This window comes from Lithobates pipiens, unplaced genomic scaffold, assembly GCF_037356315.1.
Source record: "Lithobates pipiens isolate NorthernLeopardFrog02 unplaced genomic scaffold, aLitPip1_a1.2 Scaffold_8, whole genome shotgun sequence".
NCBI lineage: Eukaryota > Metazoa > Chordata > Amphibia > Anura > Ranidae > Lithobates > Lithobates pipiens.
In genome coordinates this window covers 616,531,743-616,559,421 of record NW_027507903.1, presented here as the reverse complement: position 1 = coordinate 616,559,421, position 27,679 = coordinate 616,531,743, and the positions used below count along the sequence as shown (strand labels likewise).

At 41.4% G+C, this 27,679-nt stretch overlaps 1 protein-coding gene across 1 annotated transcript in view; it reads right to left on the bottom strand.

Annotated features, from left to right (window-relative positions):
* The window catches only part of DNAH2 (dynein axonemal heavy chain 2), a 328,965-nt gene that overhangs the window by 68,666 nt on the left and 232,620 nt on the right, over positions 1 to 27,679 (bottom strand). The window contains exons 47-56 of the mRNA XM_077470685.1: positions 25,292 to 25,444; positions 23,090 to 23,181; positions 21,397 to 21,595; positions 20,545 to 20,769; positions 20,309 to 20,413; positions 19,842 to 20,030; positions 17,647 to 17,732; positions 6,456 to 6,586; positions 5,113 to 5,262; positions 391 to 558 (exon numbers count right to left, since the gene is read on the bottom strand). Coding sequence (XP_077326811.1) covers positions 391 to 558; positions 5,113 to 5,262; positions 6,456 to 6,586; positions 17,647 to 17,732; positions 19,842 to 20,030; positions 20,309 to 20,413; positions 20,545 to 20,769; positions 21,397 to 21,595; positions 23,090 to 23,181; positions 25,292 to 25,444 — 1,498 coding nt within the window. The remainder of the gene's footprint in view (positions 1 to 390; positions 559 to 5,112; positions 5,263 to 6,455; positions 6,587 to 17,646; positions 17,733 to 19,841; positions 20,031 to 20,308; positions 20,414 to 20,544; positions 20,770 to 21,396; positions 21,596 to 23,089; positions 23,182 to 25,291; positions 25,445 to 27,679) is intronic.

The following is a 27,679-nucleotide window of genomic DNA, read 5'->3' as shown; positions in this document are numbered from 1 at the left end:
TCTATGGAGAAGTGGAGAGGGTGTTCTGTAGTCCTGTGAAAGGGTGACAACGTTGCTCCTCCATGGATATGGTAAATAAGTGTTGTCACCCTAGGAAGGAAGTTTTTTCTGGCAGGATAACAGGGTGAAAACAAACAAAAATGCATTAAATAAGGAAAACGAATGCAGCCTTATCTAAGGACTGAAAAGATGTATTATATTACATTTATTTTCTTGTGTTTGGATACACTTTACAGGAGACCCTGTGATCAGAAAAACCTGCAGCCTTCCATTGCCAACCTCCTCCAGGAAATGCAACCAGCCTGGCAGTAATGTTCTTCCACCTCATTAGAGAAGAGGACAGGTTCTCTTTACATTTCCTCTATGTGAATCAGTCATTTGCCCCCTCACCTTCGCGGAACTCTTGCCGGCGGTATCCACGTGTCACCTCCAGCTGAAAGACTTTGTATTCACAGATATAGGACGCCAGCCGGGCAAGACTCTGCCGCCCGCTACCGCCAATACCGACCAGTAACATGTTCCCACGTGGCTGGCCAATCACACGCACAATTCTGGTCACTGCAAAAAAAAAAAAAAGCAAAGATGTAAAAAATAAAATAAAAAAATAAAAGATTTATTCTCTGATTGGACACCATCAAAATAAACACGTTCAAGGAGTAATAGTAGTATTCAAAACCCAGGAGCCAATCAGAATTTGCCTAATTCAGTGCGATAGATTTTGATTGGTTACTGGTTACAGGCACACAAATATTTTTTTTAATAATAAAGAGCAAGGGCCCATTTACATTTTTGGGGTGCATTAACGTACGTTGTGTTAAATTGGTTGTAAATTGAAATGTGCAATTCATTTCGTTTTGATTTTTTTTTTTTTTTTTAACTAATTCAAACAAATTTGTTCATTCACAAATATCCGAATGTCCGAATTACCAATTTTTCCCGAATATTAAGAAAATTCGGAATTTCAGAAATTTGAAATTCAAAAATTCAGAAAGCGAAAATTCAGAATTGGGAATTCGGAAATTCGAAATGCCGAACCTTCGGAAATCCGAAAATAAGAATGAAAATCCGAAAAATAAAAAGAACGAAAATCCGAAAATTCAAAAACCCAAAAATTTGAAAATTCTAAATTCAAAAATTCGGAAAGCGAAAATTCGGAAATGTTAAATTCTAAAATTCGGAATTCGGAAATTCGAAAAGTCGAACATTTGGAAATCCGAAAATAAAAATGAAAATCCTAAAAATCAAAAGAACAAAAATCCGAACATAAGAACGAAAATCCAAAAATTCTAAAACGTTGAAAATCCAAAATAATAACTAACTAATAATAACTTAACTATTACTAACTGTTAAATTATAGGTATTGGTATTTCCTTTAAAATTTGCTGTTAGTGAATGTAACGAATACGAATTTATCCGAAGTTACATATTATCTGTAATAACGAATGCCATATCTAAGCGAATGGAACATAACAAATTAATAATAATAAATAACAATAATAATAAAAATGTATTATTATTATTTATTATAATTTTGTTCCATTCCATGTGTTTAGATGCAGAATTCTTTATTTCGGATAATTCGTAAATTGGATGAATTCGTATTTGTTACGTTCAGCCAAATTTGAAAGGAAATTCCAATACCTATAATTTAATAGTTAGTAATAGTTAACGCATTATTAGTTAAATATTATTAGTTAGTTAGTTATTATTTAGAATTTTTGGATTTCATTCTTTCGGATTTTCCTTTCTTATTTTCAAATTTTTAGAATTTACGTATTCCGACTTTCTGAATTCTGAATTTTCGATCTTATGAATTCCGAATTTCCAAATTTTTTAATTTTAGAATTCCCTGAATAAAACAAAAAACAAATGAAACGAAAACAGAAATGAACACATTTTTTGGCAGTGCACATGTCTAGATGTAAACCTCAGACATGAAATATAAACAAAGCATATCCCTCAATAGTGTGTACATAGTTACATAATTAGTCGGGTTAAAAATAAGACACCAGTCCATCTAGTTCAACCAAAAAAATAAAAAATACAATCCCATACACACAAATACAATCCTTCCCCCACAGTTGATCCAGAGGAAGGTGAAAAACCCCAGCAGAGCATGATCCAATTTGCTACAGCAGGGAAAAAAATCCTTCCTGATCCCAGAGAGGCAATCGGATTTTCAACTTTACATATAAAAAGTTAGTACCCAGTTATATTATATACATTTAGGAAAGAATCCAGGCCTTTTTTAAGCAATCTATTGAGCTGGCCAGAACCACCTCTGGAGGGAGTCTATTCCACATTTTCACAGCTCTTACTGTGAAGAAACCTTTCCGTATTTGGAAATTAAATCTTTTTTCCTCTATACTCTGTGACCTTAAAGTGATTATATATTTATACATGGTGATCATATCCCCCCTTATTCTCTTCTCAAGAGTGAATAAATTCAGTTCTTCTAATCTTTCCTCATAGCTGAGCTCCTCCATGCCTCCAATCAATCTGGTTGACCTTCTCTGCACTTTCCTCAGTTCTCCGATATCCTTATCTCAATCCAGAGCATTAAGTGTAATTTCTGTCTGCAGCTTCCTTCCTCTGCTATCAGCACGAGTCATTTCTGACAAGTTTTCCTGACAACAAGAGAAAAAAGGTGACAGAGGAGGGATCTCCAGCTGATTGACAGCCTCAGCTCTGTCCCTGTGTGCTGTGTGGAGGGAAGTGTGTCTCTTCCCTCCAATCAGCTGTTTCCTCACTGAGTTCTGTAGAGTGTAATTTCAAGAGGAACTGCAGTCTGCTCACATAATTTGTAATAAAAACATCTTTACCATTCTGAAGCTTCCCTCCAACCACTTTGCATACTATTCTATATATACTGTGATTCGGTACTTGCCAAATATGCTGCAGAAATCTCACTCCACTGAGTCTGGCTGCAGCTATTTTAACTGTGGGCAGCTGAAGCTGCTGTCTGTTCACTTCCTGGATTTACACAGACACACAGAGGCACACCTCCAGCTCTGCAGCCCTGCAGCTCTCATGGGCCCTCTTATCACTCATCCCCCCTCCTTTCCTGGAAAACTCTCATGAGAGTGAGAGAGAGAGCTGTGTATGATGTCATAAGCCTAGGCTAATGACCTGACAAGAAACAGAAAGTAGGCTGTATAAGGTATTTACGGACAGAAAAAAAAAGCTTTACTATCCAAAGTTAAAACAACAAGGGCAGAAGATTTAATAGATGAGAAGATGAAAAAATGACTGAAGGTCTGCTTTCAGCTCTCTGTCCTCTCTTTTCTGAACTCTCAGACAAGCTTATAAATTCAGCACTTTGATTGGATGTAGAGAAGACTGCAGATACACAGGCACAACTTATGTAGGAAAAATTTGTTTCATCTCTGTGTATAACCTGAGGATAGGCCCTTCACTGGGTCTCTTCTCCGTGCAGGCAGATCATGGCTTGGTGGGAGGGCTCAGCAGGGTGGGAGGGGCCAGCAGGGAGCTGTACATAGCTCCCTGGAAACATCACAGCCCCCCGCCACAGTACTCCTCTCAAGAGCCCTCAGCTCCGATGCAAGCAGTGGGCTGGCTCTTGGGAGGAGTTATGCAAATATTAAATTGCCTTGCTGGTTGTACGTTTGTACATCCTTCCACAAATCTGAACCCACAGAGACACAGATGGTCACCAAGGACCCCCGTGTGCCTGTCATTTGACACTGAAGACAAGCCCTAATAGCATCAAGTAATACTCTGGGGCCCATATCAGCCTGCCCCAATTTACGCAATAACTCTCAAGAATTAAAGTATAAATAGTTGATAGAAATAAACATATATATATTAGTATTTTCAATAAAATTGATTTTAAACAACAAGAAAAACAAGCCACAAATCAAAGACTACTCAACACAAAGGGCACCGTGGGGGGGGGGGGGGGGTAGGAGGGATCAGGGGGACAAAATACTGGGATCAGGAGGGCAAAGTCTAGGGAGGGATCAGGAGGGCACAATACTGGCATCAGGAGGGCACAGTCTGGGGAAGAATCAGGAGGGCACAATACTGGGATCAGGAGGGCACAGTCTGGGGAGGGATCAGGAGGGCACAATACTGGGATCAGGAGGGCACAGTCTGGGGAGGGATCAGGAGGGCACAATACTAGGATGAGGAGGGCACAGTCTGGGGAGGGATCAGGAGGGCACAATACTTGGATCAGGAGGGCAGTAGGGGGGTGGGGGTCAGGAGGGCACAATACTGGGATCAGGAGGGCACAGTGTGGGGGGTGGGATCAGGAGGGCACAATACTGGGATCAGGAGGGCACAGTATGGGGGGTGGGATGAGGAGGGCACAATACTGCGATCAGGAGGGCACAGTATGGGGGGTGGGATCAGGAGGGCACACTACTGGGATCAGGAGGGTGGCACAGTATGGGGGTGGGATCAGGAGGGCACAGTACTGGGATCAGGAGGGCACAGCATGGGGGGGATCAGGAGGGCACAATACTGGAATCAAGAGGGTACAATACTGGGATCAGGAAGGCACAGTACTGGGGGGAGATCAGGAGGGCGCAATACTGGGATATGGAGGGTACAGTATTGGGGGGAGGGTTAGATCAGGAGGGCATAGCACAAGTTCCGGGATACTGCCCTGGACACCGCAATTCCGGGACGGCTGGCAAATATGATGTTATGCAAGATTATCAAGGGGCCCCCATGCACCTGGGGCCCCAGGGCAGTGATCATGAATTGAGATGGCCCTGCTGCAGACCCCAAAGGCACCGTGCCCACCCCTCATTCTCATCTGACTTTAAATGTGCCTTATCTGGGACATATAAAACTCTCAGTTAAAACATAAAAAAACATTATTACATTATTAAAAGACATTAAAATCATACATCAAAACACAATAATTACCATATTGTTTTGACTGTAACAAACACAAGTTAATGATTCCAAGCTGACATAATGAACAACAACACGTTTTGTAGTCTTATTGCCATATCATCTGGTAAAATACAGTCAAGGATCCTGAAAAAGCAATAACACTGCGAAACGCGTTGATCCATTAAGCCACACATGACAGATGGCCCCACCAATAATTATTTGCGTAAATAGGTATTTAAAATGCACCGTGTTGGATGGCATCAGTGAACAGGACGAGTTTCTTAGCCGCAGTCCCAGGCTGCTGAGTCAGTTCCTCCTGCTGGGTCAACATGAACTTTTTCAAAGTGCCAAAGTCGGTGATGTCCTCGTACACGGGGGGCTCTCGCATAAAATCCCCTGTAGAAAGGAAAAGGCGTGAATACAAGTATAAGCAAGAGGTCAAGGGCTGAGTGAAGGGGTAGGCAGAAAAGGAAGCTTCCCTGGTCTTTAGCGGAATGGGTGGGCGCGTAAAGGGTAGAACTTGGAAGCTATGCTGATGAAGTAATTCATGGGGGGGGAGCAGAGGGGTTGGCCTTTTCGCCTTGGGTGCAAAAGAACCTTGTCCAGGCACTGAAGAGGTCCTCTTCATTCAATGGAGTGCCCAGATGTAGGTGAATTACCAAAATGTAAAAATGTTGCATGGGGCATGAAACCATATGGCAACCCCAACCATGATCTTCCCATTTGCTACATTTTGGCGTCATGTACTCACTAGTGCCTGGAGTCTAGCGTTTTCTTCCTGCAGCCAGTTCTTCTGATGTTGCGGCTCCCGGTGCTGCCATCTTGGATTTTGGAGCCAGCTGTGACTTCCTGTTGACTCACAGGCCAGCTCCCCACTGCACATGTGTGAGATCCCGTGGCACATTGAGACTGGGTATGTAGCTTCCTGGGATATGGGACGTGTCTTATAAGGCTGCGAGCGGGGCAGGACAAGTGACGTCATTCTCATCTAGCTGAGAACTGAGGAAGTGAGAGCGCTTATCTGTCAAAAAGGTACCCAATTCCCAGAATCGCCATTTTTGATTTGGGAGCCAGCTGTGAGTACTAGTGTTGTCTTCCCGCAGCCAGTTCTTCTGACGTTGTGGCACGAGGTGCCGCCATCTTGGATTTTGGAGCCAGCTGTGACTTCCTGTTGAATCACAGGCCAGCTCCCCACTGCACATGTGCGAGATCAGGCAGCATAGTGAGTCTGGTTCTGTAGCTTACTGGGACATGTGAAGCGTCCTTGGAGACTGCGAGCGGGGCAGGATGAGTGACATCAGTCTCACCTAGTTGAGAACTGAGGAAGTGGGAACACTTACCTGTCCAAAAATTTACCAACTCCCCATAAAAAAAAAGACGAAAAAAATAAGAAAACTAATGCAACCACCACATTTAAGGACTGCAATATATGAAATTTTTGCTCTTGGGTTTAGATACATTTTAAATATCAGGATGTTCTGATGCTGATTGGTAATGAGAGTACATTACTACATAGAGTTCCTTGTACTAATCTGCCTTTTTCTACAAAGTGAAGAATTTGGCTACTGGTCGGGTCTGACGTTACCTACCGAACACAGGCGGGTGTTTGCTGGGACACAGGTTGTGGTAGGTGAGGTCGAAGAGAGAGCCTAGTTTTTCGCTCAGGATCCCAATAAAGGCTTCAGTGTCAGAGGAATCCACCAGACGGTCAGAAAATACTCTGCAAGAAACAGGCAAATGTTCAGGTCGGTCACATGGAGCATTGGGTGTTCTTTCTCTTCTCTAGCTCTGGGCAGTCTCCCTAACATCATCGCCACTCTTTACATCAATATATACACTATATTGCCAAAGGTATTGTGACGCTTGCCTTTACACACGCATGAAATTTAATGGCATCCCAGTCTTAGTCCGTAGGGTTCAATATTGAGTTGGCCCCACTCTTTGCAGCTATAACAGCTTCATCTCTTCTGGGAAGGCCGTCCACAAGGTTTAGGAGATGTGTCTATGGGAGTGTTTGACCATTCTTCCAGAAGTACATTTGTGAGGTCAGACGTTAATGGGATGCCATTAACGTCTTCCCGACCGCCTCATGCAGATATACTGCAGCAGAAGGGCACGTACAGGCAGAATCATGTACCTGTACATTGCCCTTTAAGAGGCGGCTTGTGGGAGCGCGCGCGCTCACCTGCCAGAGCTCCGTGAGCATGATCGTGGGTCCCGCGGACTTGATGTCCACGGGGATACCTGCAATCATCTCATGGAGAGGAAGAACGGGGAGATGCTAATGTAAACAAGCATTTCCCCGTGCTGCCTAGTGACACTGATCACAGCTCCCTGTAATCGTGTCACACACAGCCCCTCCCCCCCACAGTTATAATCCCTCCCTAAGACATACTTAATCCCTACAGTGCCACCTAGAGTTTTTTTTCAAAATTGACGCTATTTTTTTGTTTATAGTGCAAAAAATAAAAACTGCAGAGGTGATCAAATACCACCGAAAGAAAGCTCTATTTGTGGGGAAAAAAGGACGCGCAATTGTCAGTTAAAGCGATGCAGTGCCGAATCGCAAAAAGTGCTCTGGTCTTTTGCCAGCCAAATGGTTCGGGGCTTAACTGGTTAAAGTTCATGTGCGTGCAAAGGCAAGTGTCCCAATACTTTTGACAATACAGTTTATATATAAATGAAGGGTGTTGTGGTGACACCCACTCATTGGGTTATCTCTCTTGTTACATTTGTTTTCAATTGAAGGCTGGTTTATATGCATTGTAATTCTTACCTTTGTATTTGCCCCTTTTGCATCCTGCATTTCTGTGTCCTGCACAACCGCAATATCCTTTATCTTAATCAATAAACAAGCAATATTTTTGATAATAATACTGCCTGATTTTACTGAAGCAGCTATCACTCCAAAGTCCCAATTAGAGGAAACCCACTTTTAGTGATTTAGTGCTCATTGGGCAGATCAGTGACATCATACATTCCTAGTATGTCCTCACTCTTCTGGATGAATGACATTGGGCATTACTCAACCTGGAAGACTGAGGACATCTTGTGGTGGTAAGGCAGTAGTGCAGGGCACAGCTGGAGATTGAATGGGGATTATTGCAGTCTGAATTCTTCTTTTTGTAAACAAGTTGGGGGGATTTTATGGCTATAAGCCATTTTGTTTACCCTCTTATTGCCCACGTAACATATTGTAAAGAGGGTGGGCATTAAAGGGTAACTCCTCTTTATTGTGAAAAAATAACAAATCAAAAAAAAATATATATATATAATATATACAGTTGCTATACAAGTCATATTATAATTGAATGTTAATAAAAATGACCTTTCCTTTTCAATTTGCAGCTCTGTAATTTTATGTAAAATTTTATGCGATATGGCAACCTGGAGGAGTTCTGTATACAGATGGTGTACAGAACGCCCCCCCAGAAATGTTATTTTCTGCTTGTGTGACTGGCTCACTGATTTTCCCAGAAGTCTGCACTAATATACAAGTCAGATTTCGGGCATCCTCTGCCACAAAAAAATGTCATGGGATGATTAGAGTCCAACATCAGTGCCTGACCTCACAAATGCGCTTCTGGAAGAATGGTCAAACACTCCCATAGACACACTCCTAAACCTTGTGGACAGCCTTCCCAGAAGAGGTGAAGCTGTTATAGATGCAAAGGGTGGGCCAACTCAATGTTGAACCCTACGGACTAAGAATGGGATACCATTAAAGTTCATGGGTGTGTAAAGGCAGGTGTCCCAATACTTTTGGTAATATAGTGTATATGCAATCAAGAAAGCTCCAGCACTACATATATGCTGCTAGATCTAAAGCAGCTTGTACAATCGCATTGTAACGTGTATGATCAGCATCAGATATAAAGTGTTTCCATTGTACAGATCTGCAAATGTGTGCTGACCCCAGATTGATCACCGCACACAGTACACATTACCCCATGCAGCATGCATTTCATCCTCCTGCCTCCTCCTTCATCTTCTCCCCCTACAGCTAACAGTGACTAGGTTGGTGTGATTTACTAAAGTTGGGTAATACAGAGCGATCGCTTCTAAAGTCCATTGCCAGATTGTATGTGTGAGTTTTCACATTCGTCTTTCACAGCCGTAATGACATTTTTCTTTTACGAGCAAGGTGAGAGATTTTGTGCTAAAAATACAAACTTGCAAACTGTAATGCTCCAAATGTGTGAAAAATGTTCACTTGATATTCGTATCGGATTAATACAAGTTGTGTGTCATCTGGGGTGACTTATCTGGTATATGCTCACTGAAGATGGAGACGTTTTGTTCTTTACAAAAAGTAAAAACATAAAAGTAAAAGGTATCTGTAGTCTATAAGGCCCCTTTCACACTGGGGCGGTGCGGCCGTCGGCGGTAAAGTGCCGCTATTTTTAGCGGCGCTTTACCGTCGGTTTAGCGGCGGTCTGCGGGCACTAGTGGGGCGGTTTTAACCCCCGCTAGTGGCCGCAAAAGGGTTAAAACCGCCTGCAAAGAGCCGCTGCAGCGGTATTGCCGCGCTGTCCCATTGATTTCAATGGGTAGGAGCGGTTTAGGAGCAGTGAACACACCGCTCCTTCACCGCTCCAAAGATCACACTGGAGTGAAAGGGGCCGGTTTTTTCAGGCGATACACAGGCGCTATTTTTAGCGCTGTAACGCCTGAAAACCGCCCCAGTGTGAAAGGGGCCTAAATGAGGACCTGTACTGTGGAAGCTGTGCCAATAAAAGGCAAGCTGGGGGCAAAGGGTTAATCACTAGTATTGCCTGTGGCTGGTCTGTTCCCCATTACTGACTAAGGCCCCTTTCACACTTGTGCGACAAGTCATACCCCATGATTTCCAATCAGTACCGTTCATATCTGTGCGACTCCAAGTCACAGCGACTTTAAAGTAGTCTCTGTACTACTTTGGTCTGACTTTGATGCAAATTGAGGTCCACAGACCTCAATATTACACAGGCATTGCTTCAAGTCGCGGCAAAAATCACGACAAAGTCACACGACATTCAGGTCGCACAAGTGTGAAAGGGGCCTTAGGCTAGCTTTACATATAGTATCCTACAAAAGTGAGTACACCCCTTACATTTTTGTAAATATTTTATTATATCTTATCCTATATTTTCATGTGATAACACTGAAGAAATGACACTTTGCTACAATGTAAAGTAGTGAGCGTACAACTTGTATAACAGTGTAAATTTTCTGTTCCCTCAAAATAACTCAACACACAGCCATTAATGTCTAAACCACTGGTAACAAAAGTGAGTACACCCCTAAGTGAAAATGTCCAAATTGGGCCTGAATAGCCATTTTCCCTCCCCGGTGTCATGTGACTTAGTGTTACAAGGTCTCAGGTGTGAATAGGGAGCAGGTGTGTTTAATTTCGTGTTATCGCTCTCACTCTCTCATATTGGTCACTGGAAGTTCAACATGGCACCTCATGGCAAAGAACTCTCTGAGGATCTGAAAAAAAAGAATTGTTGCTCTACATAAAGATGGCCTAGGCCAGTGATGGCGAACCTCGTTGAGCATCATGGGAAATGTAGTTCCAAAACATCTGAGGTGCCAAGGTTCACCATCACTGCCCTAGGCTATAAGAAGATTGCCAAGACCCTGAAACTGAGCTGCAGCATGGTGGCCAAGACCATACAGCGGTTTAACAGGACAGGGTCCACTCAGAACAGGCCTCGCCATGGTTGACCAAAGAAGTTGAGTGCACGTGCTCAGCATCATATCCAGAGGTTCTCTTTGGGAAATAGACGTATGAGTGCTGCCAGCATTGCTGCAGAGGTTGAAGTGGCCGGGGGTCAGCATGTCAGTGCTCAGATCATACGCTGCACACTGCATCAAATTGGTCCATATGGCTGTCATCCCAGAAGGAAGTCTCTTCTAAATTTGATGCACAAGAAAGCCCGCAAACTGTTTGCTGAAGACAAGCAGACTAAGGACATGGATTACTGGAACTATGTGCTGTGGTCTGATGAGACCAAGATAAACTTATTTGGTTCAGATGGTGTCAAGCGCGTGTGGCCGCAACCAGGAGGAATACAAAGACAAGTGTGTCTTGCCTACAGTCAAGCATGGTGGTGGGAGTGTCATGGTCTGGAGCTGCATGAGTGCTGCCAGCACTGGTGAGCTACAGTTCATTGAGGGAACCATGAATGCCAACATGTACTGTGACATACTGAAGCCGAGCATGATCCCCTCCCTTCAGAGACTGGGCCGCAAGGTAGTATTCCAACATGATAATGACCCCAAATACACATTCAAGACAACCACTGGCTTGCTAAAGAAGCTGAGGGTAAAGGTGATGGACGGACCAAACATGTCTCCAGACCTAAACCCTATGGAGCATCTGTGGGGCATCCTCAAACGGAAGGTAGAGGAGCGCAAGGTCTCTAACATCCACCAGCTCTGTGATGTCATCATGGAGGAGTGGAAGAGGACTCCAGTGAAGCTCTGGCTGAAGTTCTGAAGCTCTGGCTTTCACACTGAGGAGGCATGACAGGAGCTTTTCATGCGCTTTACAGGAGTTATTTTTAGAGCTAAAACACCTGAAAAGCGCCTCAGTGTGAAAGGGGTCTAAGGCCCCTATCACACTAGGGCGGCGTTGGCAGTAAAACACTGCTATTTTTAGCGGCGCTTTACCTTCGTATTTATGGAAGTATTCGGCCACTGGTGGGGCGCTTTTAACCCCCCACTAGCAGCTGAAAAAGGGTTAAAACCACCTACAAAGTGCTGCTGCAGCAGCTCTTTTCCGGCACCCCATTGATTTAAATGGGCAGGAGCGCTGTATACACAGCGCTCCCTCACTGCTCCAAAGATGCTGCTAGCAGGACTTTTTTTAGTGTCCTGCCAGCGCACCACTCCAGTGTGAAAGCCTTCGGGGCTTTCACACTGGAAACACAGGAGCTGCTCTTTCAGGGCACTTTGCAGGCGCTATTTTTAGCGCTGTAGCGCCTGCAAAGCGCCCCAGTGTGAAAGGGGTCTAAGTGACACTTTTGGCGGACCAGGGACACCAATACAGTGATCAATGCTAATAAAAAAATTCACTGGCACTGTATAAATGGCACTGTCAGGGAAGGGGTTAACATCAGGGGCGATCAAAGGGTTAAATGTGTTCACTATGTGTGCTTTCTAACTGTAGGGGAACTGTAGTTGACTAAAGGAAAACAGAGAGGAAACATGAGAAACATGAGATCTGCATTTTCCTTTCTGGCAGAACAGCGGTCTGCCTTGTTTACATATGGAGAACGCCGTTCAACTCTCCACAAATGATCGTCTGCTGTATCCAATCCCAGTGGGAGCGGGGCTCCAGCGGCACGCTCGTGCGCCCCAGAGCCGATGAAAGAGATCATGTACAGGTATGTGATTTTGCACTAAAGGGCCGCAGTAAGTAAATGTACATGGGGGGGGTCCTTACGTGGTTAAGCTTTGTGATAAAATAACTGGAAGCTGATTGGTTTCTATGCAAAGCTGCACCACATTTTTCCTTCTACAATTTTAGTAAATCAACCCCAGTGTAAAAATAATATACATTTTTAAATAAAATAAGGCGAACAACCGATTTGGTCCCATACACATATCTAAACGGTGAGATTGCAAGAGACGTGAGGTATCGCCGCAAACGTCAAAGCGAGAGCAATACTTCTAGCACAAGACCTTCTCTGTAACTCTAAACTGGTAACCCGTGAAGGTTTATAAATCGTTGCCTACGGAGACGTTTGGTGCCATTCCACAAGCATTTTAAAGCGTGGCATGTTTGGTTTCTATTTATTTTACAAAAAAAATGGGTATTATATTGTATTTTAAAATTCATTAAAGTCTATTTTCATTTTATTTTAATTTCATTTGAAAAACTGCTGTGCAAATACCTTGTCACATAAACTGAAAAACCCACTATTTTATTCTCTAGGGTCTCTGCTACAAAAATATATAATGTTTGCAAGTATGCCTATGCTGTGTGTGAGAAAAAACAAATTTTATTACATTTATTTATTTTCCAAAGAATTCTGGGTAAAAAATGTACAACTTCAAGAAACCCACCATGCCTCTTGCTAAATACCTTGGACTGCCTACTTTCCAAAAAGGGGTCATTTGGGGGGTATTTGTACTGTCCTGACATGTCAACGCCTGTACACACGATAGAAGCTCACAAGAAAAATGTAATACGACGAACGATCAGCTGACTATCTGATCGCTACTATGGTGCAATTCGACAGCCAATTCCGATTTTTCGAGCGATAAAACCTGAAGGTGCAGGCTAGAAAATTTTTATCATAAGTGAACACGTCTGATTTTCATTTAATTAGTACAGTTTTTATCTGAAAAAAAAAATGTAAGAGCAAGACTACGCAGGCTAGGAAATGAAAAAGTACATTACAAAACAACTCAACACATTACATCACTTCTCAAGTTGTATTCTGTCGTACGAGAATTTTTGTAAGTCAAAGGGGTGTTCCAGCGGAATTATTTTTATTTTTTTTTAAAGTCAGCAGCTACAAACACTGTAGCTGCTGACTTTTAATAAGGACACTTACTTGTCCAGAGGACCCGCGATGTCGGCCCCGTCGAGGCCGATACATCCTTCGTATCGTGTCCCGGCGCCAAAAATCTGACTTGTAAGTCAGTGCAGATTTCTGGGAAAATCAGTGAGCCAATCACACAAGCAGGAAACAACATTTCTGGGGGGCGTTCTGTATACATTCTGTGTGCAGAACACCTTCACTTTGCCATATTGCATTTTCAGAAAATTACGGCGACGCAGATTGAAAAGGAAAGGTAATTTTTATTAACGTTCAATTAAAATATGGCTTGTGTCATAATTGTAAACGCTATATTATTTTTTATGTATTTGTTATGTATCTGTTTTGTTTTTTCACCCACAAAAGTGTAGTTATGCTGACCATACACGACACGAAAAATCGGCCGAACCCATTTTTGAAAAACAAACATTCGGCCGTGAGAGCAAACGATAGTGCCATTATGTAATGACCGATAAATTGTTCAGTGGACATAAATCAATCCATTTTTTTTTTCTTTTTACATATACCCAGTGCAAACTGATCTGACGGGAAACACATTAACCTTTCAATTTATCATTGGTTCGGCAGAAAATTTCCAAACGTGTCCTTCGTTTTTTTTTGGCTCAAAAACGCCCCAACGATTATCGATCTTGTGCCCATTAACTGGGCGAAAAACAAACGAACTGGCCAAATGACCGAATTTCGGACGATTTTTCATATAGTATAGCCAGCATAACTCTTTAAGGGCCTCAATAAATGAGATAGGCTGTATGTACATCAGGTGTGATCAATTTTCAATGATTGACACCATAGCTTTTCTTTTTGGTCGGTCAATCCCTTTGCCTTTTTCTGAATTTGCCCGGTTAGTGGATTTCCACTATTGGAGCCGCGGTATATCCTCCATTTTGCTCCACAAACCCTGGGCTCCACGCGGTTGGTCTTATCAGACCTCTTTGGATTAATGAGTAAGTATTTGTTCTAAAAGATTTATTATATTTCTTTATGTGTTTGTTTTGACCAGTTGTGGGTTCTGCGCCCAGCTTTAGGGGTGCGGTTTCATATCTCATATTGATAAAATTTTATTATACGTTAGGCTGCCTTCTTCTGAATGGTCTCTTGATTCCTGGATTCCCCTATAGCCAAGTTTGCTGTCCATTTATGATTTTCCTATTTATATTATGTAAGACATACCCACATTTTCAATGCTTGATGTATAGATTTGAACATGAGCTTGTAAAATGTATCTCTGATTGACCTTTGTCTTTTAGTGTACATTTAATGTACTCCTCAACAGTGAACTCCCTGAAGATGACTGTTTTAGTTGAAACACGTAGGAATATTGTTGTGTTGTAGCACTGCTTTTTTGAGGACTGACATCATGTATAATTATTGTTGTTGACATGTATGGCTTACTACTTGTATGCATCATGTTTCTATTTTATATGGATTTTAAATGTTTTTATCAATAAATTCTTTAATTCAACCTCATTGTTCCAATTCCAAGTGTCTTTTGGTGCATCCAAAATCCCGTTCTATCTTCTCCATTTGTTCTAGCAATTATTGGGATGTGGCACCTTCCTGACACCTGGATAGTTTAGGCCTTTCTGATAAATATCTTTTTCTAGCACCATAGCTTGTAAACTCTATAACTTTCACAAAGACCAAATAATATACCCTAATAGACATGTGCAGTTCGTTTATTTCCCGAATTAATATTCAGACAAATTTTTCATTATTCTGAGATTCTGATATGTCTGAATTACAATATAAACAAATTTTCCCGAATGCTCTGAATAATGTAAAGAAATTCGGACTGAAATTCAATTTGAACTTTACATTGAACTCCAGTCAAATTCTAACTGTACACATATTGCTGAAATCAAAGACTGTGTGTGTTATTAGAGTACCATTTCGAAATAATGCTGTTTTTGTTGAGACAAAGTTGATTTAAAGAGTCATTGTAATCATTTGATGAAGATTTTTCTTTTGTTTGTTCACTTTGCTGCATTCAAATCGAAAACAATATAACATTTATGTTTCGACCAATTCGAAAATGTATCAATTTGAACGTTTTGAATGGAAAACAATCAGTAAATTCAAAGAAAATTCTAAAATTCCGAATACGAATTCCGAATACGAATTGAACAAATCAACCAAATTGAACTAAATGAAATAACTAGATTAACAAATCAAAACAAAAGGAAACAAAACAAATTTTTTCCTCATGCACATGTCTATACACTAATTTGGGTTATTTTTACCAAAGATATGTAGCAGTATAAATTTTGGTCAAAATGTATAAAGAAAAATTACTTATTTGCAAAATTTTATAATACAAACTAAGAAACCTTTTCGGATAATTTTTCATTTATAGTGGAAAAAATAAAAACACAGTGGTGAATAAAAAACACCAAAAGAAAGCTCTATTTGTGTGAAAAAAATTCAAATAAATTCAAATGGGTACAGTGTTGCATGACTGCGCAATTGTCATTTAAAACGTGAGTGCTAAAAGCTGAAAATTGGCCTGAGCAGGAAGAGGGTGAAAGGGTCCAGTTTTGAGGTGGTTAAAGAGTCCCCTCTCTCCTCTGGGCCCCCCGCTGAACTGATGGGAAGGCCAGCTCTAACCCCTTATCTGAGGTCCTGAGAGGCGGCCATCTTGTTAGGGGCAGCAATCTTTGCTTTACTTTTAGTAGAGCCTTACAATGGCCATGCCCTGCTGATCCTCTCATTTACTGCAAGCCTACCTATATCCTGCAGATATTTGAATCTGGAATCGAAATGTGACACCAAAAATGTAGCAGTCTTTGTATAAACAGTTTGCTGAAGGAATGTGACTCAGGTAAAAGGAACGTTGCCATATTCTATGTTATAGAACTACAGTATATCGTATGATTAAAGCATCATTTAGTGACCAAAATTTGGTGTTCGTTTTTGAGTTTTCAATCTGGACAGAAAATATAATTTTGGCCTTTAGATGGCCAACTTTCTATAGCTCTCCCAGGGCATTTTAGTAAGTTAAAGTGCAAGTCCAGCCTAACACTAAAATCTCTGCATCTATAGACATTCACAATCCAACGGCGCATACACACGGTCAGATTTTCCATCAACAAATGTTGGATGCGAGCTTGTTGTTAGAAAGTCCGACCATGTTTATGTTCAATCGAACATTTGCTGTCGGTTTTTCCGCCAACAAGTGTTGGCTAGCAGGTTCTCAAATTTTCCGCCAACAAAACTTTGTTGTCAGAAAGTCCAATCATGTGTACACAAGTCCGATGCACAAAAGTTCAGGCATGCTCGGAATCAAGCAGACGTAGCCGCAATGGCTATTGAACTTCCTTTTTCTCGGCTCGTCGTACATGTTGCATGTCACCGCGTTCCCGCGTTCGGAATTGTTGGCCAACATTTGTGTGACCGTGTGTATGCAAGACAAGTTTGAGCCAACAACCTTCTAACAAAAACCCATGCTTTTGTTGTCAGAAAGTCTGATTGTGTGTATGGGGCATAACACTAACCTATCTAGCCCTGTAAAGAACAAATCAGTATACATACCTTTTTTCAAATCAACCAATCTCCAGCGGTGGAAGCTCTGCAGAGGACACAGCCGACAGCGGCTGGGAAATTAATGGGATGTGATGTCACCCATAGACTTACTATGGGGCTTCCATTGTCTGATGTGTGCTCTGCACCCACCTCCACAGCGAAGCCGCAGCTGGCAGCTCAGTGTGGGATTGGGTCAAAGGCTTCGAAAAGGGTAGGTATACTGATTTCTACTTGAGAGGGCTAGATAGGATAGTGTTAGATCATGGATGTCTGTAGATACAGGGATTTTAGTATTAGGGTGGACTTCTACTTTAAAGCTTAGGCATGGATACTTCTCCATAGTTGCACTGGTCCAACTTGAACAGATGTATGTACAGTATGTGCCACACCTGATACCCTGGAAGCTGGAAATCACTGTAGCAGACACTGCCACTACGGTGCTCCCCACTGGCTTCTGGGTCTTGAGCTGAGCAGCTGTCCTGCTGCATTGTGAACATATGAAGTCGCTTGCTTGGCGCGGGCACCAATCAGAAAATGCTTTGCATTTTCTCAATGAATTTAAAGGTTCTCTGATTGGATAAGGTAGGGAGGAGGGGCAGCGGCATAACAATTCATTAAGAAAAAGTGTCTAGTTATTATTCAACTTTTCCCAATGTTAAATATCATCCTTGTTATAAATAGACCCCTATGGGTGAGTGTGCCATACCTGAAGCATTCATGTACCCACAGCTTGGTCATACTGTGCTTCGTATCGTGTAGGTCTCGGTGTGCCCGTAACATGCCTTGGAATACCTGAGAAATTGGAAATAAAGATGTTAGTGATCTTTTAGTTCTCCCTATCCTGGTGTAAATGTGCTAGAATATCCTTTATAAATGAGAAAACAGTGTGGCTGGGCATTGGGGAAAGTGAATAGAATTCTTGGGTGCACCAGCAGAAGGAATTAGGTCCTGATTCCTCTATATAAATCTTAAGTTATCACTAGAGGGATCACCAGCAGGAAGAAGGTGGCCCTAGTTTCTCCATAAAGATCTTTGGTTATCACTAGAGGAATCACCAGCAGGAGGAAGGGGGTCCTGATCCTTCTATACATAGCTTTATATCACTAGAGGAATCACCAGCAGGAGGAAGGTCTTGATTCTTCTATACAGATCTTTAGTTATCACTAGAAGGATCATCAGCAGGAGGAATCAAGTCCTGATTCTTTTATACAGATCATTAGTTATAACTACAGGGGTCACCAGCTGGAGTAAGGCCTCGTACACACGGTTTGATTGTTGTACAACGAGAGTCTGATTTCTGTCAAAAGCGCTTGTGCAGGATTTTGCCTAGCATACTATCTGCAAATTGTAGTTTGACAAATACGCACATAGTGACGTACTATGAGAGTATAAAGAGAAAAATGTATTTCTCAAGCGCAAACCCTTTGGGCCCCTTCAACTAATTTCCTGTTAGTAGAAGTTTGGTGAGCGTTGATTTGCGATTTTCAGATCGTACAAAACAAATGCCTTTTAAAATACATTTGGCATAACTACATCAGTATCACCAGCAAAGCAGCTTCATTATTATATCATTAAAGAAGATAAGAATGCATTCTGCATTTCGACAGTTCAACAACTGCAGCGTCAAGAATGTTAATTCTAGATTACGAATAGTTGTTTACAAGATCAAACTCTTCCCAGTCGTTCCTTGATTCTGAGCATGCGTGTTTGTACTTTAAACTTTTGTGTGCGATTTCTATACTGACCATCCGAAAATTGGATGTTGAGTTCACATCTGACAAAAATTTTATAGCCTGCACGTCCAGCTTTTGTCTGACAAAAAAGTCAAATCGTCTGTTGAAAGCACCGTACTAACAATCCGAAAATCTGCAGACAGCTCGTCTTGTGATTTTTCCCTGATTTTAATATCATGTGTATGAGGTCTAAATCTTGAAGCTAAAGTAAATTCTCCAATCTACAACCCATAAAACTCAAAATCCCCAATTACAAGTCCTGAAAAAATAGCATAGATTGCTAAAATTCATAGAATATGTTTGCACACCAGGATGACTCTAGTAGGCTATGCCAACCCCTTGTCTGCCTAAGCCAGTGCCATCTTGGGTAAATTCCACATTTCTACTTCCTCACTGGTAATTCACCATGAATGTCACTAACAAATTCTAATGAAAGAATCCAGGTCTTGTTGTTTCAGAAGTATAGTTGCCATGGTGCCGATGACACAAAACACCCTGTCACTACCCTTCCTCATTGCTATTAGTTAATGAATAGAGAAATATAAGTTTTTGAGAGCTCCTGTCAGAAACAGGGGAAGGACTGACGTCACCCCGGGACACAGTAGAGCAAATCCCAGTACCTGAAGGATGCTGAGAATTTAATAATAACTCAGTATGTGTCACTTGCCAACCTGAAAATTGAGCAAAACAATAAAATGGAATATATTCTCCAAAAACTGTTCACTACTTATGGATGAGCAACTAAATGGTACAGCCTTTAATTATTGAGTTTACTTCTGTATTGGCGACTTTAATGGTGGGCTTTATTATTCATTATTACAATTACATTTCTCATAAATTACATTTCTATACAACTCTATAGGCAGCTAAAGTAGGTCAAATGAAGGTCAATAGCACCGGCAATTAATTCTCAATGGTCTGAGAAGTCTCAAATTGATGTCAAGATCATGCTGCATTTTCCAATAAAAGCCCATTGAGAAACCCTCTAAATCCTTTACAGAAACACAGCTGAGAGGAAATGAGTCCACTGGTGGACAGGAACTAAAAACTGTACAATAATTTAAGAAAACACAAAGCTTACCAATCTAGCTTACTTTCCAATCAAATGAGAGTTTGATCATTTTCCCCATTTATACATTTTCTTAATTCAGCTCCACTTGTGACTCACCTTGGAGATGTCCCTGAGGTTAAACAGGTAGTGAATTTTGGCAGGGGTGGGCAGGAATCTCTGAGTAACTGCGTTATACAGCTCTATGGTTGCCTGCGTTATTATATCCCCAACTGGTTTCACCTCTTCCTCAAAATCTTGCAGCTTCTGGCTCATCATCGTCCCAAAAATCCTCTTGATCTGAGATTCCTGCAGAAAAGCAAGTACATTCCAATATTACTAGATCACTCATAACTAGCTCGAAAAGAGAAATCAATCTTGTAAACCTGGCGCTAAAAAAAGCAAGTAAAGGCTTGGAAAAAGGTTGGCCAACTCCATATTAATGCCCATGGTTTTGGAATGGGATGTCCAACAAGCTCATATTTTGGCCACAGGGTGTAAAAGGAGATAGATTTAAGCCAAGAGGTTATTAATAATATTTAGCATAGACTTCAAAAACACTGAAAAGAATAATACTTTTGACTCACCGAGGGGAAGGTCATATTAATCAGGTTGAATCGGCTCTGAAGGCGCCCAGAAATGGCAGTTCGGCCTCCTCCAGGGGGACCCATTGCTGCCATAATGAACATGTCCTGAGAAAAGTGATAGGAACGTGTTTGGAGAGAGAAGATAATGTTTTGTATAAGAAAAAAGCAGAGAAAAGAACAAGATACATCAAGGATAACATGAGGCTGCTGACCATCTGAAGAACATGGTTCCTCACCTTGACGTATTTGCTGCTTTGGTTCTGGCGATCATACCAGAAGCCATAATCAATCCAGAGCCGCAGAAGCTCCAGAGGTGGCTGTGATCCGAATGTATCCTTAGCTGGCATATTGAGGTCATCCATGAAGGTCAGGAGGCGTTTGCCCCCAGCAGGTACATACACGCCCTTTGTCCTCTTCTCCACACGACTCTCAATAATATTTTGCACGTTGCTGGAACTTGTCTGAGGAGGAAAATTAACATTGACCCTTGTGAATTACAAATGTACCATAAGATATTGACTTTTAATATGCAGTGCTACTTCATACGCTATCAAGGTGTAATAGGGGCATAGAACACGGCTTGCCAAGACATACGCATGGGGCAAGTACAGGAACAGGCCTTCCTACTCACAGAAAACATGGATGTCTTAATAAGATATGGAATAAAATTATAAAATGCAGTGGCCTATTGTAATTAATCATTGCATTAATTTGGCTTCTGCAAAGTGAGTTCCAAAATGTTAAATGCTATATGCCTACAGGATATAGAGCATGGATTGGTTAAACCACCATCGGGTTTTTTTGCTGTCTATGTCCTCATTGCAAGATTTCCTCTCTATTTTTGCTCTGGTGATTCCAAACTTTGCATTTGTCATCACATTTAGGCCCAGCCGTAACAGTCCCTCTGACAAAAAAGGGGAATCTCCCCAGTGGAGATACAGACAGAAATAAAATCTTGAAAGGGTAATAATGCCCACTACAAAACTGAGAAAAAAAATTGGGCCTTGGATAGACTTTTATCAGACTTTAATTCACTTGGAACATCAAACTGAGCTGCAAGTCTACAAAAGATTTTTTGGGTTGTTTACCTGTGCTGACATGTTCACAGTTAACAACGTCCACTTGTTGGCATCTAAAGACTGCAGAACACTTTGGGCAATAGATGTTTTCCCAGTCCCCACTGGACCGACGAGGAGAACCGGGTTCTGGTGCGTCACCAGGGCACTAACAATGAACTGGTAGCGCACTGTGTCCACTGTTGGCACCATGATCTTGTAGAATGGGGAACTGTGAGGAGCAATGACAAGGAAAATTACACAAACTGGAAATATCTCAAAAACACTGGACAGTAATCTGAATTAGAGAGATGATTTAGGGCCAAGAACAGAGAAGCCAATAGGGGAGTACAAGCAATACACCTGTACTGGGCCAAGGTGCCATCAGGTTGGCATGCTGGGGCCCAGGGTTGGCAAAAGAAGTGTAGTACTATTAAAGGTATACTGTGTGTTATAGTATCAGTGTAGTAAGGGTGTACTGTGTATTGTAGTATCGGTGTAGTAGGGTTGTACTGCGTGTTGTAGTATCAGTGTAGTAGGGGTTTACTATGTGTTGTAGTATTAGTATAGTAGGATTGTACTGTGTGTTGTAGTATCAGTGCAGTAGGGGTGTACTGTGTGTTGTAGTATCAGTGTAGTAGGGGTGTACTGTGTGTTGTAGTATCAGTGTAGTAGGGGTGTACTGTGTGTAGTAGTATCAGTGTAGTAGGGGTGTACTGCATGTTGTAATATCAGTTTAGTAGGTTAATGATGATGTCAATCAACATTGAGAATTAAAAAAAAAAAAAAACACAAAAAAAACTGCCTGGTTCCTGGTATAAAGCTGAAGTAGAGACAGAAGACCAACGCTTCCAAGCCATAAAGTACACCCTTATCAAGACTAAAACAAAGCTTTATTTGTAAAGAAACTGGAACGCATCTACATGTCTGGTGGACGTACTCGGTAGTTTGCAAATTCTGGACAGAGGTGTTTGCCGTGCTCTCCACTGTACTTGGCAAAAACATTACTTTAGATCTCACAGTAGCTTTTTTGAACAGGAGTCCTCCAGAAATTACCAATGCGCAAGAAAATTACCAATGTGTAAGAAAAAAGATGGTGATGGCTTCCTGGATACATGGCATAATTGTAGCTACCCTTTAAGACCGAATCTTCAAATATGCTAAGGTTTGGTAACCTCAGATAGATAAATTCCTCCCCTCAAGTTTTGACACCACGTGGATTGACCCAAAATAAAATGCTACTAGCCATATATCTCCAAGTGGTATAGCTTTTATCACCTAGTTGCCCCCCACCTCCCCTTCCCCGGGAGACCTCCCCTTGTCCCTCTCTCATTTTAAACTTGCCCAATTATCCTCCTAGCCTCATCCTTATCCCTTATTTTGATTATCATGGGACAAGCAACTTAACACAAACACCTACACTGTTATATTCACCTCCTGTCAGACAAAAGTTACAGTACATTGTGTTTGGCTTGTCAATTTTTTTGTAACGCCAATCTAATATACTGTATATGACTATTACCTTACAAGGCCTTTCCCATCGGCCAGTTGTTTTTTTGGCAGATTACAAATTTGTAAAAGAATAAAAAAATAAATTTGAACACAAAACAAAGCTTTATTTAAGTTGACAATGGGAATCTTGAATCATTGAGCGTATGATGTCCTATAGGATATCTTCATACCCTAAATGCTGGCAATTATACACATAAAAAAAAAAAATACTTACTTGGCTGGAATTCGCCAACCTTTGGGCAATCTGTCCTCAAAATTCATCCAGTTCTTTGTTTTCGGGTCTACAAAATACTCATACACAGTGTCCTGCAAGCAGAAGAGGAAAAAAATCCTATTAGACAGAAAAATACGTATTGAATATTTTCCTTACCTTGTTCAAAAATAGTTAAGGTTCGACATGTTATCTGAAGATTTTTTTTTTATTGGTGCAGTTGTTTCTTAACAAAAATGTTAGCATTACTTTAATGCTAAAATTACCGTTACCTTTAAAATACACAACACACTCACAGGATAAATGTATCACGTCCATATTTTTCAAATCTGAATGAGCAATGGTCACTTAAGCCCCATACACACTATCAGATTGTCTGCTGAGTTTTTCCTTCATATTTACCAAAACCATATAATATGAGGTCAAACCTTAGGAGTTTCAATGTGTATGCAATCAGGCAGGCCCTTCTACTACATGGTTTTGGTAAATCTGAAGGAAAAACTCAGCAGACAATCTGATAGTGTGTACGGGGCTTTACTGACCATTAACTTTTAAACAGTCCTAACTGCAAACCCAACCATTAACCACAGTCCGCCCATAAGCTTTATATTATTGTTCCTCAACATGAAGGCCCATGATGGGGATAAGTTAATAACCCCTTTGAGAACCACTAGCTAAAACTCTGAGCAGCTAGCAGCTCTCATTTCCAGCCGTCACCAAAAGTTCCGCTCACCACTAATGACTGGGAACTAATCAGAATAGATCACCATTACATGATCACTATGCCATCTTTGATCATATGCAGGCTGGAGGCTTTATTGACAAAATATGTAACCAAACACTGCCAACAGGAAACTAATGCTCATACTCATGCAGCTAATGCACATGTGCATGTGCCAGCACATAGATGAGCTCTGGCCAGTAAGCGGCATGCACTGACACGTGTGTGCACCAGTGTGCATTGACACGCATGTACGTGTGCTTGCACACACCCGACCCCAGGAATGGCACCATGTTGTCTATTTGAGATGCTGATGTGAGTTGGACACATAGATTTTTATGGAATTGAGTTTAGAAGCTTTGTGTCAGGGCTGGGCTCAGCCCTTCCTTCTCAAAGCTGGCTGCTCAGCTGTCGGCTAATTGCCAGCTCCTATCTCTAGACAGTGACTCACTTGCTGATGATATCCTGCTCATCAGTCCTGCCTACTTAAGCTGTCCAGTCCAGATGATCTCTGCCTTTGCCTTGGTCACATCTCTAGAGACGCTGTCCTGTTAAAGACTTGCTTGGCTGACATTCCTTCTGGCTCCAGATCCTGCTAGCTGTTCTACTACACCAGTGGTCATCAACCCTGTCCTCAGGGCCCACTAACAGGCCAGGTTTTATGTATTACCTTGGGGAGATGCAGACTAGAATACTGCAATCACTGAGCAGCAAATGATATCACCTGTGATGTATTTCAGTTATCTTGCAAACCTGGCCTGTTAGTGGGCCCTGAGGACAGGGTTGATGACCACTGTACTACACTCATCTCTGGCTTCCTGACGTTTTGGCTTGTCTGACTATCCATTCCGGTTCCTCAACTCTGGCTATGTTTTGACTATGTTTACTCTGTTTACATTTTTTTTATTAATATTAAACAGGCGTGATTTAACGGTACTTCTGTCTCAATCCGTTTCATGGTTTCTGACAGTTTTGCAAAAAAATTCCAAATCCCTCTAAACTCAAATTTAGAAGCTGTACTGTACACAAAGCCCTAAAATGTTCTCAAATCTCAGTTTACAGAACTCAAAGAGTCATTGCAGCAGTGGTTTACACCTTATCTGTTTTAAAGAGGTTTCAACCAGAGAAGAAGAGAGCTACAAAGAATGCTGCTCTGGTGTACTGTCTCTTTAGCTACCCCATAGTGCTCTGGTAGTCCTTTGCCCTGAAAGAACTGTTTACTTGTAAAAATTGTATTAATATATATTTAATATAAAACCACAATTTGAAAATGTATCAACTAAAAAAAAATACTAAACTAAAAAAAAAAAAACCAAACCATTACAGTTTTCTTTTTAAACTGATGATCTCGACCCTCAGAGATATGACTGAATTGCACTTCGATGGACTGAGCCTCCCCTTAGGTTGCAACAAGCTTGTAGAAATGTTTACATTTCTTTTGCTGAGTATATCCATTCTTTATAATATGTTTTTTGGGCACTCACCTTATTTGGAAAACTTCCTTCGATCTCTCTCAGGTAGTTGTCGATCTTCTTTCTCCCATCTTCATCCACAGAGGCGCATACTGACCAGACCAGGCAGAAGAGGAACCAAAGTTCCACCATGCGGCTGTAATTGTCCTGGTCTGCTGGATTCACCTATGTTGTGAACAGGAGATATAGAATGACAATTGGCTGGAGCTGATGCAAAAATACATGTCTTGGCTGAGATTACGTTTGAAAGGAAACTAACTTGAGCTTTGTCTAAAGCATATCTAAACCCAAAAAGGTAAAAAAATAATATATTACAGCTTATCAGTCCTTAGATGTGGTGGCTGTATTTGTTCAGTTTTTCAGACTTTTTTTGTTCATATCTATTACATAGGAGCTGATGGGATTAGTAGTTTACAGAAAAAAAATATGATTTTTGCTTTCCATTCAGCTCATAGAAATTGAAAAGAAATTGGAATTTCTGGCAAGATCAACTGGTATTTTTCTGTGCTTGTTTAAATAAAATGCTCTCAGCCTGAAAAATTATAACTAATGCAGCAACCACATCTATGGACTGGTAAGCTGCAATTTATTAAATTTTTGTTCTTGGATTTAGTCATCCTTTGTAAAGACATTATTTTCATTTAGAAGCAAAACTGTCTCTGCAAACTAAAATACAACCCCAGGTGCATAGTGTTCCTGCTTGTGATCATAATCTTCCACTGTAGCTCCCTAAAAAGCATATGTAAATACAGATTTTTTAAAATGAATACACATTATATTACCAAAAGAATAAGTATGCCTGCCTTTACACGCACATGAACTTTAATGGTATCCCAGTCTTAGTCCGTAGGGTTTAATATTGAGTTGGCCCACCCTTTGCAGCTATAACAGCGTCAACTCTTCTGGGAAGGCCGTCCACAAGGTTTAGGAGTGTTTCTATGGGAATGTTTGACCATTCTTCCAGAAACGCATTTGTGAGGCCAGGCACTGATGTGGATGAGAAGGCCTGGCTTACAGCTTTGGCTCTAATTCAACCCAAAGGTTTTCTACCGTGTTGAGGTCAGGGCTGTGCAGCCCAGTCAAGTTCCTCTACCCCAAACTTGCTCATCCATGTCTTTATGGACCTTGCTTTGTGCACTGGTCCAAATCATTTGGTGGAGGGGGGATTATGGTGTGGGCTTGTTTTTCAGAGGTTGGGCTTGGCACCTTAATTCCAGTAAAGGGAACTCTTAAGGCGTCAGCATACCAAGACATTTTGGACAATTTCATGCTTCCAAATTTGTGGGAACAGTTTGGGGATGGTCCCATTCTGTTCCAACATGACTGCATACCAGTGCACAAAGAAAGGTCCATAAAGACATGGATGAGCGAGTTTGGGGTGGAGGAACTTGACTGGTCTGCACAGAGCCCCGACATCAACCCCATAGAACACCTTTGGGATGAATTAAGAGCACTGGCTTCGAGCCAGGCCCTCTCTTCCACATCAGTGCCTGACCTCACAAATGCGCTTCTGAAAGAATGGTCAAACATTTCCATAGGGACACTCCTAAACCTTGTGGACAACCTTCTCAGAAGAGTTGAAGCTGTTATAGCTGCAAAGGGTGGGCCAACTCAATATTGAACCCTACGGACTAAGACTGGGATGCCATTAAAGTTCACAATACTTTTGGTAATATAGTGTATATTTACTTCACTGTTTAAAACGCCTGCTTATAGAGTTCAGAAGTTCAAGCTGTAATTTACATACAGAAGCAAATGACTGATTGCAGGGACTTCTTCCTTAAACCCCATACACACTATCAGATTATCTGCTGAGTTTTTCCTTCAGATTTACCAAAACCATGTAGTAGAAGGGCCTGCCTGATTGCATACACATTGAAACTCCTAAGGTTTGTCCTCATATTATATGGTTTTGGTAAATCTGAAGGAAAAACTCAGCAGATAATCTGATAGTGTGTATGGGGCTTAAGAAGGATAGCTTAGTCCCAGGTTCTAATCTCTCTGACAGTAGATAACTACTGCTTCACTGTATATTTAATTAACCCATGGTACTGTGGGAATCCTTTGTCATGTAGTAATTTTGTATTTATTTTTCAGGATTCATTTTTATTGAACATTTTTCCAAAAGAATACAGTCAGTCAAATAAAATAGTAATTTAGGACACACTCCTATATTTTTGAAAAAGCGATAACCATAAAGCACCCAAAGCAATTGTCTTCTCCTTAAAGAGGAAGTAAACCCCGGTGGTTTTACTTCCTCTTTTGCTCCCTACAAGGCCTGCAAATTAAAAGCATAATGGGCTACTATGCATCTCATACTAGCCCATTATATGACACTTACCTGCAAACGAAGCCCGCGCTGTCCCCTGAGCAGGCCGCGTCCATCTTCACCCCTCTTCC